The sequence below is a fragment of the Odocoileus virginianus genome, chromosome 18 (genome assembly GCF_023699985.2).
Source record: "Odocoileus virginianus isolate 20LAN1187 ecotype Illinois chromosome 18, Ovbor_1.2, whole genome shotgun sequence".
Lineage (NCBI taxonomy): Eukaryota > Metazoa > Chordata > Mammalia > Artiodactyla > Cervidae > Odocoileus > Odocoileus virginianus.
Window position 1 is genome coordinate 34,661,461 of NC_069691.1, and position 12,529 is coordinate 34,673,989.

Here is a 12,529-nt window from a genome sequence, read left to right on the forward strand (position 1 = left end):
TGTTTTCTGTTGCTGGCTGGAGCTGTGTTCTCTCCCTGCTATTTACCTGGGGCCAAACTATGGTGGAGGTAATGATGATAATGGTGACCTCCTGCAAAAGATTGCATGCATGTACTGCTACACTCAGTGCCCCCAACCCTGCAGCAGGCCACCACCGACCCACACCTCTGCTGGAGACTCCTGGACACTCACAGGCAAGTCTGGGTCAGTCTCTTGTGGGGTCACTGCTCCTTTCTCCTGGGTCCTGGTGCACAAGGTTCTGTTTGTGCCCTCCAAGAATCTATTTCCCAGTCCTGTGTAAGTTCTGGCAGCTCCATGGTGGGGTTAATGGTGACCTCCTCCAAGAGGGTTTATGCCTTACCCAAGTCTGTTTCACCTACACTGCTGACCCTTACCTCCACAGGAGACGCTCAGACACAGTTCTGCCTCAGTCTCTGTGGGGTCCCTGGGCCCTGGTGCAGACAGGGTTTGTTTGAGCCCTCTGATCATCTCTGCCGGGATATTTATTCTAAACGCAAATTCGCCTCTCCTACCATCTTGCTGGGGTTACTCCTTTGCCCTTGGACGTGGGGTATCCTCACAGCCACTCCAGTGCCTACCATCTTACTGGGGTTTCTCTGACCTTGGACGTGGGGTATCTCCTCACGACGGTCCAGCAAAGCGCAGCTGCCACTCCTGACCTTGGATGTCGGGTAGCTCCTCTCGGCCACTCTCGGCTCCAGCACCATACTGCTGTCAGTAGACTTGGTAATTGATATTCCAGCCTCTAACAGATTTTGTGTAGCTTTATAAATTTCAGCCTGTACCCCAGGAATTCAGTACTATTTCAGTTGAACTAATTTATTAGGGCCAGCAGCTTTTGGGGGTCATGCTTAACTTTCCCACAATTACAGGAGATGCCAACTTTAAAGCATGCACTCCCAATTGATATGTCCCCACTTCAATATTCAGAGTCCTGCCAACCAAGTTATCAATCATAATTGTATATTCTGGAACAGGAATGATCATTACTGAATAAATTCTTTGAGGTAATTGCCCTATTTTTAAATCAATTTTAGTTTGTATAGTTTCTGTTTACCTCCAAGGCCAGTTCCTATCACTTTCTGTTCTTTAAAATCCTTTGGATTCCATATTAACGAGGCCTCCACTCCAGTATCAGTTAATGCCCTCAGTCATTTGTGAGCTCTTTAAAAAAAAAAATCATTACTTTAACATGAGGCCCCATATCTTTTCTACCCCAACAATTTACCAGAGCTTGGCCACAACTCATTGTTTCATTTTATTTTTCCCCAAATCCTTCCAGGGATAAATTGGATTGGGGGAAAAATCTGAGTACTTAGATTCATCTTCACCACCATCATCCTAAATGTATTATTTCCTTTGGTCCCCCTTTTCCTTCCTCCTGTTCCTTATCCATAACAGTGTCCTGGGAAACCTTTCTTATATCTAATCCCTCCCTACAGTATATGTCCCATAATTCTGTAATAGTTACTCCATCAGTTTTCTCTCTAGGGCCTCCCTCTTTAAGGAAATCCCATCTCCTTTTTAGATACTCTGTTATTGCTTTTATTCAGTTATCTATCCTCTGTCTTTTGGAAATTCAATTCTCCTAAGTCACCTAACTGCTGAACTTTATTAATTGCTTCATTAATGGGAGTGCCCATCTCATTTAACAAAAGGGTTAAAATGACATGCTTGTAGCTGGGAGGGGCTGTTTTAAAGATCTTTCTTGTTTGTACTGTTAAAGGCATTTGTGACATCTCATCCTCATGCTTTACATTTCATAGCCTCCTCCTTTAGTCTCTGAACACAGTCCTTTAAAGAATACCAAGAGCATTCACTCCCAGGTCATGTAGATTCTAAAGGTTATATCTTATCACAGGCTTCAGCCACCACTTCTAGTAGATTTGAGTCTCTGGACTTTGACTTTTATTTCTAAAAGCTTGTTGCACAAACAAATCATTACTGATGTACCAGATATATTTGTGTCATCCTCATCTATGAGAATTCCAGCTACCTCAGTGTCATATATGCACACTACTCAAGAAATAAGGGCTGTCCAGACCTCTCAGTAAATGTGCTTAAAATGTCATCGATTCTGTGTAATCCTCAAGGGTATCTTTCCTTATGGTATTCCCCTGGGCATCCGTTTCCATTTTCCAATGCCATGTTGGCTGAGCGTATGGGTTTTGATTCCGCCTTGGCTTGCATAGAGCTAGGTTGTGCTCTCTAGTCTGCATTATCATCTGCTTCTGTGTTCGAACTATCATTCCAGATAACCCCATCCCAAGCACTGGGGACCAAGTCTACCTCTGGCTTTACCTTTCGCCAGATGAACTTTCTTTTTGTTAACTTCGCCGTGCCACATTGCTGCTGATAATTTAGCTTGTGCAACCTCCACAGGAGCTTTTTTGGCTACCGACTGGAAAGTGAAGACTTGCTCAGCTAAAATATAATTTTGACATTGTAACATGGACAATCATCCTTGCTCATCACATGATTCTTTCTCTAATTCTTGCTTCCCTTCTGCTATTGCCATACCTTCAACTAATTTTAATCTAGCCTCATGCACCTTACAGTAGACAAAGAGGAGGATCTAGCCTCTCCAAGCCTGCATGGTACATTCTTATTCTTTCTCATTTGGCATGAGCTGCAAACATTTAATAACATCAAAAGCTTTGGCCCATTTTAATTTGGGATCCTAATTTTCACACAATCCAGTGGATATGCTCCACTAAGTAGCTAATGAGCAGTAAGGCAAATCTTCGTATCAGGGAATAAAAACTTGATTAGTCTTAACCTCTTTGTTTTTAAAGAGTGGCATTTTGTTTCATGAACCCTTCTCAGAGTGCCAATTTATGTTTTGCTGAAAGTTTTACTTTGGCTTTAGGTTCAAAGAATTTGTTAACAAAAGAAACCACTTGTCACACACAACAAGTTTCAATATTTAATAGAGGATTATTTGACTTATTTTCAATATGCAGTCATTAAAAGAAAAGAAATAGAAACAGTAGAGAAAAGTAACAGCACATGCATCACCAAATTGGGCTGACCAACATCCATACTTAAACAGTGCTGGGAAGCCCTTCATTAACAGCAATCTGGAGTCCTAATTGGAAAAAGGTCCTAGGCAGTGTATCCAATCCATGGGTGAAATTTCAAATTGTAGTTTTGGAGACTCCCATTTATAATCCCAGGCCACAAACTGATACTATCATTATTAGTTTGTGTGCTGAAATGCAGCTTTGTTTTGTTTTTTTCTTTTTCTTTTTTTTTTTTTTTTAACTTTTACAATGCAATTTGTTTCACCTTGTGAGTCACAGGATTTCATTAGATCTTGAGGGGTTAGCCAGAATTCCAGGGTCTCAAGAATTCCAAGACCCATTCCCTTTCTTATCTAAAATGCCATCTTACTTGCTGTGCTTGCAGGCAGGCAGGGTATCTGGGCAGTGTCCAGGTCAGAGGCAGGTAAGAGATCTGCTCTCCTTCTTCTGAAAGCTGAGCAAGACTTCCTCCATTTTAATTTCCCTACCAGGCACATGAAAACTACCAAGCAACTTTAGCACAGAGTCTGAAACAATTTCCTTCTCTAGAAAAGCCAGATTTCAACCAGACATTATTTTCTACATTTTAATTTATTTATTATTTCTTTTTTTTTCCTTTTTTTTTTTAATTAGTTGGAGGCTAATTACTTTACAATATTGTAGTGGTTTTTGCCATACATTGACATGAATCAGCCATGGATTTACATGTGTTCCCCATCCCGATCCCCCCTCCCAACCAGACATTATTTTCTAAATATCTTATCCAGAGAGCCACCAGGGAGAAATGGCTCCAGGATTTGGCATTCATGTGTTCTTACCTCACATGAAAGAAGAGTTCACATGTGAATACTGTGTGTGAATTTTTTTTCAGTTGTAGTACCTGGATAGTATCATGATTTGTAACCACTCATTTTGCTTATTTTAATTACTTCATGCATGCTAGCATTTGTGACACTGGTTTTCATCTCAGATTGAATTTTAATAAAATAAAGGAAATTGCATTGTACAATGCATCTGTGCCACATAAATAATTGCTATATCAGTCAAATACACTCTCAACAGAACCATCTTCCAACCACACAGAGCAAACAAAAATGGAGTCAGGAGGTGCACAAAAGCTTTTTACAAATCTAAGGAACGAACTTACTGGATGAGCAAGAGACTCAGTATGTATATTTCAATGGCAAAGTGTCTTTTCTCTCTCACTAGGTAATTATGCTTGGAAAAAGAATATCCTGTATGATTAGAGATTGGTTTTATTAACCTTAAAAAACAGGCTTTAGAGCTCAGTAAATACTTTAGAAAGGACAGATCTGAGGGTAATCAATGGGTTTCTCTTTCACATTCTGTGCTGCATTTTATAGGAACCTCAAACTCCTGGCAGATCTTATCACCAGGTCAGTGTCATGTGACAGGTGACTGAAAGCTTTTGCTGTGGGAAAGTTGAAGTTTTAAGAAAGATGAAATTTACAGAGTGCAGTGTCTCAACTAAGCTCAGCAGAAAAAGAAAAAAGCATTGTTACCTTCTCATGTACCTTTTAGATCCCATATGTATGTATAAATGATAATAATAATTAATATTAGATCAATAATAATGGTATAAAATGCTTAAATAGTATTTATTATTTAGGGCTTATGAGTTTTTAAAAATGTGCATATATGTTTATTTTTATTGTGGTATAGCATACATAACATAAAATATACTATCTTACTCATTTTTAAGTGTACAGTTCAATGGCACGAAGTACATTCACATTGTTATGTGGGGCTATCACTAGCATCTAATTCCAGAATTATTTTCATCTTCTCAAATTGAAACTCTGTGTCCATTAAACAATAACTCCCCATTCCCTCCCTCCCCTCAGTCCCTAGGAATCACCATTTGACTTTCTGTCTCTATTAATTTGACTACTCTACGTACCTCCTGTAAGTGAACTCATGTAATAGTCATACTTTTGTATCTAGCTTATTTCATTTAGCATAATTTCCTCATTTATCCATGTCATAGCATGTGTCAGAATTTCCTGCCTTTTAAAAAAAATGTTACTCTTTTTTATTTGGATATATTTGCTTTACATTGCTGTATTAGTCTCTTCTGTACAAAAAAGTGAGTTAGCTACATGTATACCAGTATTCTCTCCCTCTTGGACCTCCACGCCTCTAGGTCACCTCAGAGCATTGAACTGCAAGCTCCCTGCACTAATCAGCAGGATCCCACTAGCTATCTGTTTTACACGTGGAAGTGCCCATATGGCAATCCCAGTCTCCCAGTTCATTCTACCACCTCCACCCCATGTCCACCCATCTGTTTTCTATGCCTGTGTCTCTATTCCTGCCCCAAAAAAGGGTTCATCTCTACCATTTTTCTAAACCCATATATATGCATTAATATATGATATTTACTTTTCTCTTTCTGATTTCCTTCACTTTGTATGACAGATTATAGGTCCATCCACATCATTACAAATGACCCAATATCGTTCCTCTTTATATATGAGTAATATTCCATTGCATATATGTAGAACATCTTCTTTATCCATTCACCTGTTGATGGGCATTTAGGTTGCTTCCATTGTCCTGGTTATTGTAAATAATGCTGCAAAGAACACTGAAGTGCATGGTGTCTTTTTGAATTACAGTTTTCTCAGGGTATGTGTCCACTAGTGGTATGACCGGGTCATATTGTAAGACTGAATAACATTCTGTTTTATGAATACAGCACACTTTGTTTATCCATTCATCCTCTCATGGACATTTGGGTTGTTTCTGCCTTGTGTGCTTTTTATATATTAACTATTCTAATCCTCACAATGTCTCAGGAATATAGATAGCTTTATTCTTCCCAATATATGATAAGAAAATTGAAGCATAAGTAAATTACAGCTGGGAGGCTCTGGAGCCAGTATTCCACTGTAGGCTAAGTAGGTCTATGTTGTTATTTAGTCGCCAAGTCATGTCCAATTCTTTTGTGACCCCATGGACTATTGCTTGCCAGACTCCTCCGTCCATGTGATTTCCCAGGCGAGAATACTGGAGTGGGTTGCTATTTCCTTCTCCTGGGGACCTTCCCAACTCAGGGATCAAACCCATCTGTCCTACATTGTGAGGTGGATTCTTTACCACTCAGCCACCAGGGAAGCCCAAGTAGGTCTATGTCTCTGCTTTTAACCATTATCTATCCCACTACTTATTTCAAATGATTCAGGAATGTAAATACAATATGTACCAGTTAGACATTCCTTGATACAATACTCTAAGGCCAAGTTTGTGACTTCATTTGTACAGGTTGTAAAAGTTCCAAGGAGTAGTCAGTTTGACAAATGAGTCCCATAGCTACATATTTGTAAAGAATCCCATTACTTCAAAATAAATAGTTTTCTAGGGGTGATACAATGTTCTTTGCCTTTTCAGGGACTCCTCCTAATTGGGTGATACAGCCTTGAGTATAACTAGATAGGGTGTGAGAAAGTCTTTAAAAATAATAATAATAAGAGCTGCCATTTATACAGCCTACTATATGCTGGTTACTTTACCTGCATCATCTCAGTTTCTCACAATGCTTTGTAAAAGGTTGCCCTCCCGTTGCCTTTGTATTCCATGTTCTTTCTGCTTATGCTGTCTCCTCAGAGAAAACAAACTGAACGTGAAACCATCATATAGCCTATCATACACATTTTCTTTACAAATTGCTTTTTCCAAATATAGTTTTGAAATTTTAACATTTGTTATGTGTATGCCTTTGACATGAAATGATACCACCTTTATTATATGGATATCACCTGGTTTATTCAGTAAAGTAACTTGGCCACAGTTTCCACTAGTTATTTGTAGAACTCTTGCAATGGATTGAGCTATGTCCTCTGCAAATTCAAATGTTGAAACCTTCATGTTCAGTGTGATGCTATTTGAAGATAAAGCCTTTAGGAGAGAATTAGTTTAGATGAGATTGTAGGGGTGGGGCCCTCATGATGTGATTAATGCACTACTAACAGGAGACACCAGTGAGCTCACTCTCCCTCTCTTACTCACGGAAAGTGGAGGTCATATGACCACAAAGTGAACAGGCAGCCATCTGCAACCTAAGGGGAAAGTCTTCACTGGGAGCCAACCATGCTGGCATCCTGGTCTTGGACTTTGATCCCAGAATTGTGAAAAAATGAATTTCTGTTAAGACACCTAGTCTGCTAATTTGTCATGGCAGCATGAACAGACTAATACAACTGTGAACATACATAAAGATATGTTCTCAATTTATAATAACATAATAATCAGAAATATTTATTTGTGATTTACTCTGAAACTTGTCCTAAGTTTAGTTTATATAACTAGTCTTTTTACAGTGTGTGTGTGTGTGTGTGTGTGTGCGTGCGCGCGCATGCGTGCACAGGGACACATGTGGATATTGTGGCATGGTTATATTATCCCCATTTTATAGAAAGGAAAATTGAAATGTAGAGAGGTGGGAAATTACTTGTGCACAGACACATAATTAGTTAAAAAACAGAATCCATATCCAAACCCAGGCAGTTTCTAACTCCAAAATCTGTTCAATTAACTATTATAAGACTGGCACCAATTTTCTCTTTAACTCTTCTAAGAAGTGTGAAGCACTACACAGACACCTACACATAATAGTTTTCCTTAGAGTATATGCAGATTTCACTAGGAAGTCTGTCAATAACAAGCAAATCTGTCTGTCTAGTCCTTGTATTACTACAGTTAATTCATACAATTATTCTTATTGAGAAGTCTAAAAACCAAGAATGATGCTGCTTCATTTAAAAAAAAAAAGTCCATTGTATAAAACATTAAATTTTGGAAAGCAGTGACAGTATGCACATGCCAATTTTCTCAGAGCAGAAACATCTCTTGAGTGACGCTTCTCTCCTCACAGAACGGCAAAGAGTAGTCTCATGAAACTTTGACTTCAGGGCAGTTTACCTTCCTCTGACCCAGACTGCTAGTTCTGGCCACCTTTTCCCATTCACTCCCATTCATGCAGGCCCTGGCCTTTTCCAGTCACAGCCTGGGGTCCTTGCACTCAAATATTCCTCCGCCCAAACATATGTACATGATTAATTGGAAAGAATCTGAGACTCTGCGCTCAGCTTCGTCCTCCACAAGGCCCTCGTGTCCAGACACGCGAGGCCACCCACGGTTAGGACACACGCTTCCGGGTTCGCTGAGGACTCATACTGACCGCGCTCTCGTTCCTCACAGAGCTCCAGGACCGCGCGCTCTGAGGAGGACCGCGACGGCCTGTGGGACGCCTGGGGCCCGTGGAGCGAGTGCTCGCGCACCTGCGGCGGAGGGGCCTCCTACTCGCTGAGACGCTGCCTCAGCAGCAAGTAAGTCCTGAACCCACAGGGTAAGGCTCCCTTGCAAGACCCCGCGGGAGCAGGTCGGAGCTGTACCTTGGGGGCAAAGCAGAGCGTTTTGTTGCACACAAATCCGGATTGAAGGAATGAAAGGCAGGCCCAAAGAATTAAATGCGACCATCTCCTGCTAGGTATTTAGATACTCTTATGTGATAAGCTCCATAGAATTTATCTCATTCACCAAGCACGTTTTCTCATCTGTTTTCATGTTAGAACTGGAAGGAAAATATATTATTAAAAATGAATTGTCAAAAATGGATCTAGTATCTATAGCTCCATAATGTATTATACTTTTGGTACCATCTTAACAACTGTGGTGACTAATCACAATTATATTAACATTAGTAGCATATTATGCTGTATTCCAATGTTACCAGTAGTTTGAAAATGAAGGCTATGATTTTTTAGACGTTGTAATGGTCAGAAGTTCCCCAAAGTCATTCCGTTTCCTGAATGGTGAGTTGTGCACATAAGGAGATTTGGAAGAATAGAAATGGCTGTGGAAATTGGGATGTGAATAGTGGGACGATGATGAAAGGGGAAGTTAAGAGTGGCTAAGCTGAAAGGAAAAGGCTTGAGGTACTGGACTGGAAAGTCTTTACTTAGAATAATAATAAGTCAAAACTTCTTGAGTTGTGTAGTCTATGACTAGATTTTTCTCCAAACTATAAAATACAAAGTACTATGGTAATATTTGTAATGAAAGGTAATAGTTTAATGAAATGTCAAATTTTATTTGACAGTGAAAAGTATTATATGTGGCAAGGAAGAGGTTTGATCAAAATTATTATATATTATAATATGTGAAACAGAGGAAGGACAAGTTATGCATCTGCTGATTTTTCTAGACTTTTCATAAGCAACAGAAAGTGGTGAGATGTAGTTTCAGGAAAACGTCAATTTATTCTGATTAGAGTGAGAATTTTTTGAAATCAGGGTCCAAGTCTCATTTTTTCCATATCCTCCAGGTCTGTGCAGAGTCTGAGAGACAGTAAAAGCTCGATAGATGTTCCCTCACTGGATCCATTGATAACTAGAGATCATTTTGGTTCCACAGAGGCCCCAGTGTAAATAACATACTCTGGGAAACATGACTGAAAGCCATATCTTGAAAGTTACCAGATCAGTTCCGATATTTAGCCATTCTGGTATTTGGGTCTACCCAGAAGATGAGTCTGTTGGTTGAATCAACTAGTGAGTTTGTCTGTCTTCTTTGGAGGCCAGCTTCATATCAAACCAGATCTGTGAGCTAAATAGAAAGAATAGATCTTTCATCCTTAGGAATTCACCTGTTCTGTTAATCTTGAATATCAAAACTTTGTAAATCTTCACTATATGTTGCTACATGGTGGTGACACTGTGAGGCATAACTGAAAATAGATGTAAACAGTAAAGTCAAAAGGTACAAATTTGGAATATTCCTATTATATAGTTTGCCCAGATTAGCATGCTGAAATATTCTATAGGGATGAGCCAAAACATGTGTCTCACAAAGCTGGTAAGAAATGTATAGGAAATTTCATATTGGGTCAGTAATGTAAATGTTACATTGCGAGCATCTTGTACTGAGCGAGAGACTGAGAAACAGCTTCAGGAATGAATTAGAACCACAAGCAGAAGTCTGTCATTTGGCAAATCATCAAACATGGATGTCCTGTGAAATTCAGAACTACCATGTTTGTCACCTAGTATATTAAAACTCCAGTCATTAAGATTTTATTAAGATACTTCATTGTAAAGCAGAAACTAGCACAACATTTTGCAAGGCACTCCAATTAAAAAAAAAAAAAAAAACTTCTTAAAGAGAAAGGGTGTGACCACTTTTCTTAAAAAAAAAGATACTATGAAAAATATTGGTTGTTGTCTACTTATAATGAACTGAAAAACCAGAATGAAAAGTATAAAATTTATAAACATATATGTCCTATTTGACTTTCAAATATTAAAAAAATGCATTCAATAAACCCACACTGGGGTAGATAGGAAATAATAAAAAATAGGGAGAGGAGTGAACCACCTATTCTTTAGGGATTCGAAGAAGAAGAGAAAAGGTTTCAAACAAATGCATTTCCAAATCTGGTAGGAATATAAAGAAATAGGGGAAAAAATGGACTGCAGAACTGAATTCACCCCATGTGTTGTTTTTCTCAAGAGAATCAGAGTCAGTACAGTTCAGTATAAAGTCACTTCACAACACAAGCCCTATTGAAGAATGGTGTCCTACTGTATGTTGGGCACTGATAAATAGCTCTGTCATATTTTTTCTGAAGATGTACATTGACCAAAGTAAATAACATGACCAAGTTCAAAGTCAGTGTGGGAGAGCAAAAATGTTACAAGGAAAGGCATTTGATGCCAGGTTGGTAAAGAACTGAGACCATTTTTGCAGTCTACCATAGATGGTCTTTTGTGGAAATTCATTAAAAAAATTTTTTTTTAATTATGAAAGTATTATAACACATTTACAGGAGACTTTGAAAATACAGAACCAAGTTACATATAGTTCCACTATATATTACAATTATTTTTTAAGTAGATAAATTAAGATTTTTAGTTGGCGTTTCAATATCAAACTCTCAAAAATTAATAGAATGAATATATAGAAAAGTAGAAAGATACAGTAGACCTGAGAAGCACCATGAACCAATTCAACATAATTAAGATTTATACAGTTTCACACAACAGTAGAATACAAATTCTATTCAAGTTCCCATAGGCTGTAAACTAGGAGACTCTAGAATATATCCAGGGACATAAAACATATGAAATCATACAGAGTCTGTTCTCTTATCACTGTGGAATTATGGTAGAAATCAATGTCAAGATATTTGAAAATAACCCACATATTTTCAAGTGAAATGTGACATTTACCAAGAGAGATCTTTGACTTAGACATTGAAAGTCTCAATAAAGTTATTTTAGTGATATACATTTAGTGTTAGTCGCTCAATCGTGTCTAACTCTTTGTGACCCCCATGGACTGTAGCCCACCAGGCTCCTCTGTCCATGAAATTCTCCAGGAAAGAATGCTGGAGTGGGTAACCATTCCTTTCCCCAGGGAATCTTCCTGGCCCAGGGATCAAACCTGGATCTCCTGTATTACAGGCAGATTCTTTACTGTCTGAGCCACCAGGGGAGCCCTTTCAATAAAATTCAAAGACTGAAAGGGTGATTGCAGCAAAGAAAGATTTTAAATGAGAAATTAATATCAAATAAAAAATTAATATCAAAGATACTTTAAAAACCTCATGTATTTGAAAATTAAATATCTAATTTTACTTGATGGGTATATCTAAGAATGTGGCAATTCATTTTTAACAGTTAATGGACTTACTGCGTTTTCTCTCATCTCTCCACTCCATATTTATACATCCAAGTTCAATTCAGTCACCTTACTAACTCTTGGGAAAGATCAGCGGTTATGAATGTGTATGTCCTTATAGGCCCAGTAGGTAACTAGAATGTGTGTGGTACTGTAATGGTCAGCATTCCAGTTCAGCCCAAGTAACTTCCATCCCCTGCTGCATTCATCTGCTAGGCTAATTTTCCAGTCCTAGTGATATGATGTTATTGTTCACATTAATGTCTGATATTAATAGTTTTAAATCTATCAGAAAACAATTATTCTATTCCCAATATTATAAAACTATAAAGGAAGCTAAGATAGATTTTATGGAATAGATGACAATTCTACTTCTGGAGTTAAATACTATGTTCCCTGATGGACTAGGAGCTTGGAGGAGGCTTGGTTAACCCCCTGAGTGTAGAACATCTTCTCAAAGCGATCTTTTGAAAAAAAATCAGTGGAGAAAAAAACACAGTGAAATTATAAACAAGCATTACGTGTAAAACCCTTCATTCTCAATTGGCAGTGCTTAAGGCTGGGAAAGCAGCCCTGACCCAGAGAGATACTGAGCAGAATCACGTGCTTGGCTTCTCCCCTGTCTTTTCTCTGCACTCACAGAAAAGAAGCAGTGCTTGATTTTCCCAGTTTCTGATATTGGAACATTGATTATTGCATTTTGCTGTAAATCTTTTGTGACCTTTTTTTTTTTTAAGTTTTTGTGACCTTTTTTACTTTCTGAAATGCCAAATCAATCTCCAGAC

At 38.4% G+C, this 12,529-nt stretch overlaps 1 protein-coding gene across 5 annotated transcripts in view; it reads left to right on the forward strand.

Annotated features, from left to right (window-relative positions):
- The window catches only part of ADAMTSL1 (ADAMTS like 1), a 1,044,920-nt gene that overhangs the window by 605,825 nt on the left and 426,566 nt on the right, over positions 1-12,529 (forward strand). For all 5 annotated transcript variants that reach the window (XM_070480552.1, XM_070480554.1, XM_070480555.1 and 2 more), the window contains one exon: positions 8,265-8,392. In XM_070480552.1, the coding sequence (XP_070336653.1) occupies positions 8,265-8,392 (128 nt within the window). The remainder of the gene's footprint in view (positions 1-8,264; positions 8,393-12,529) is intronic.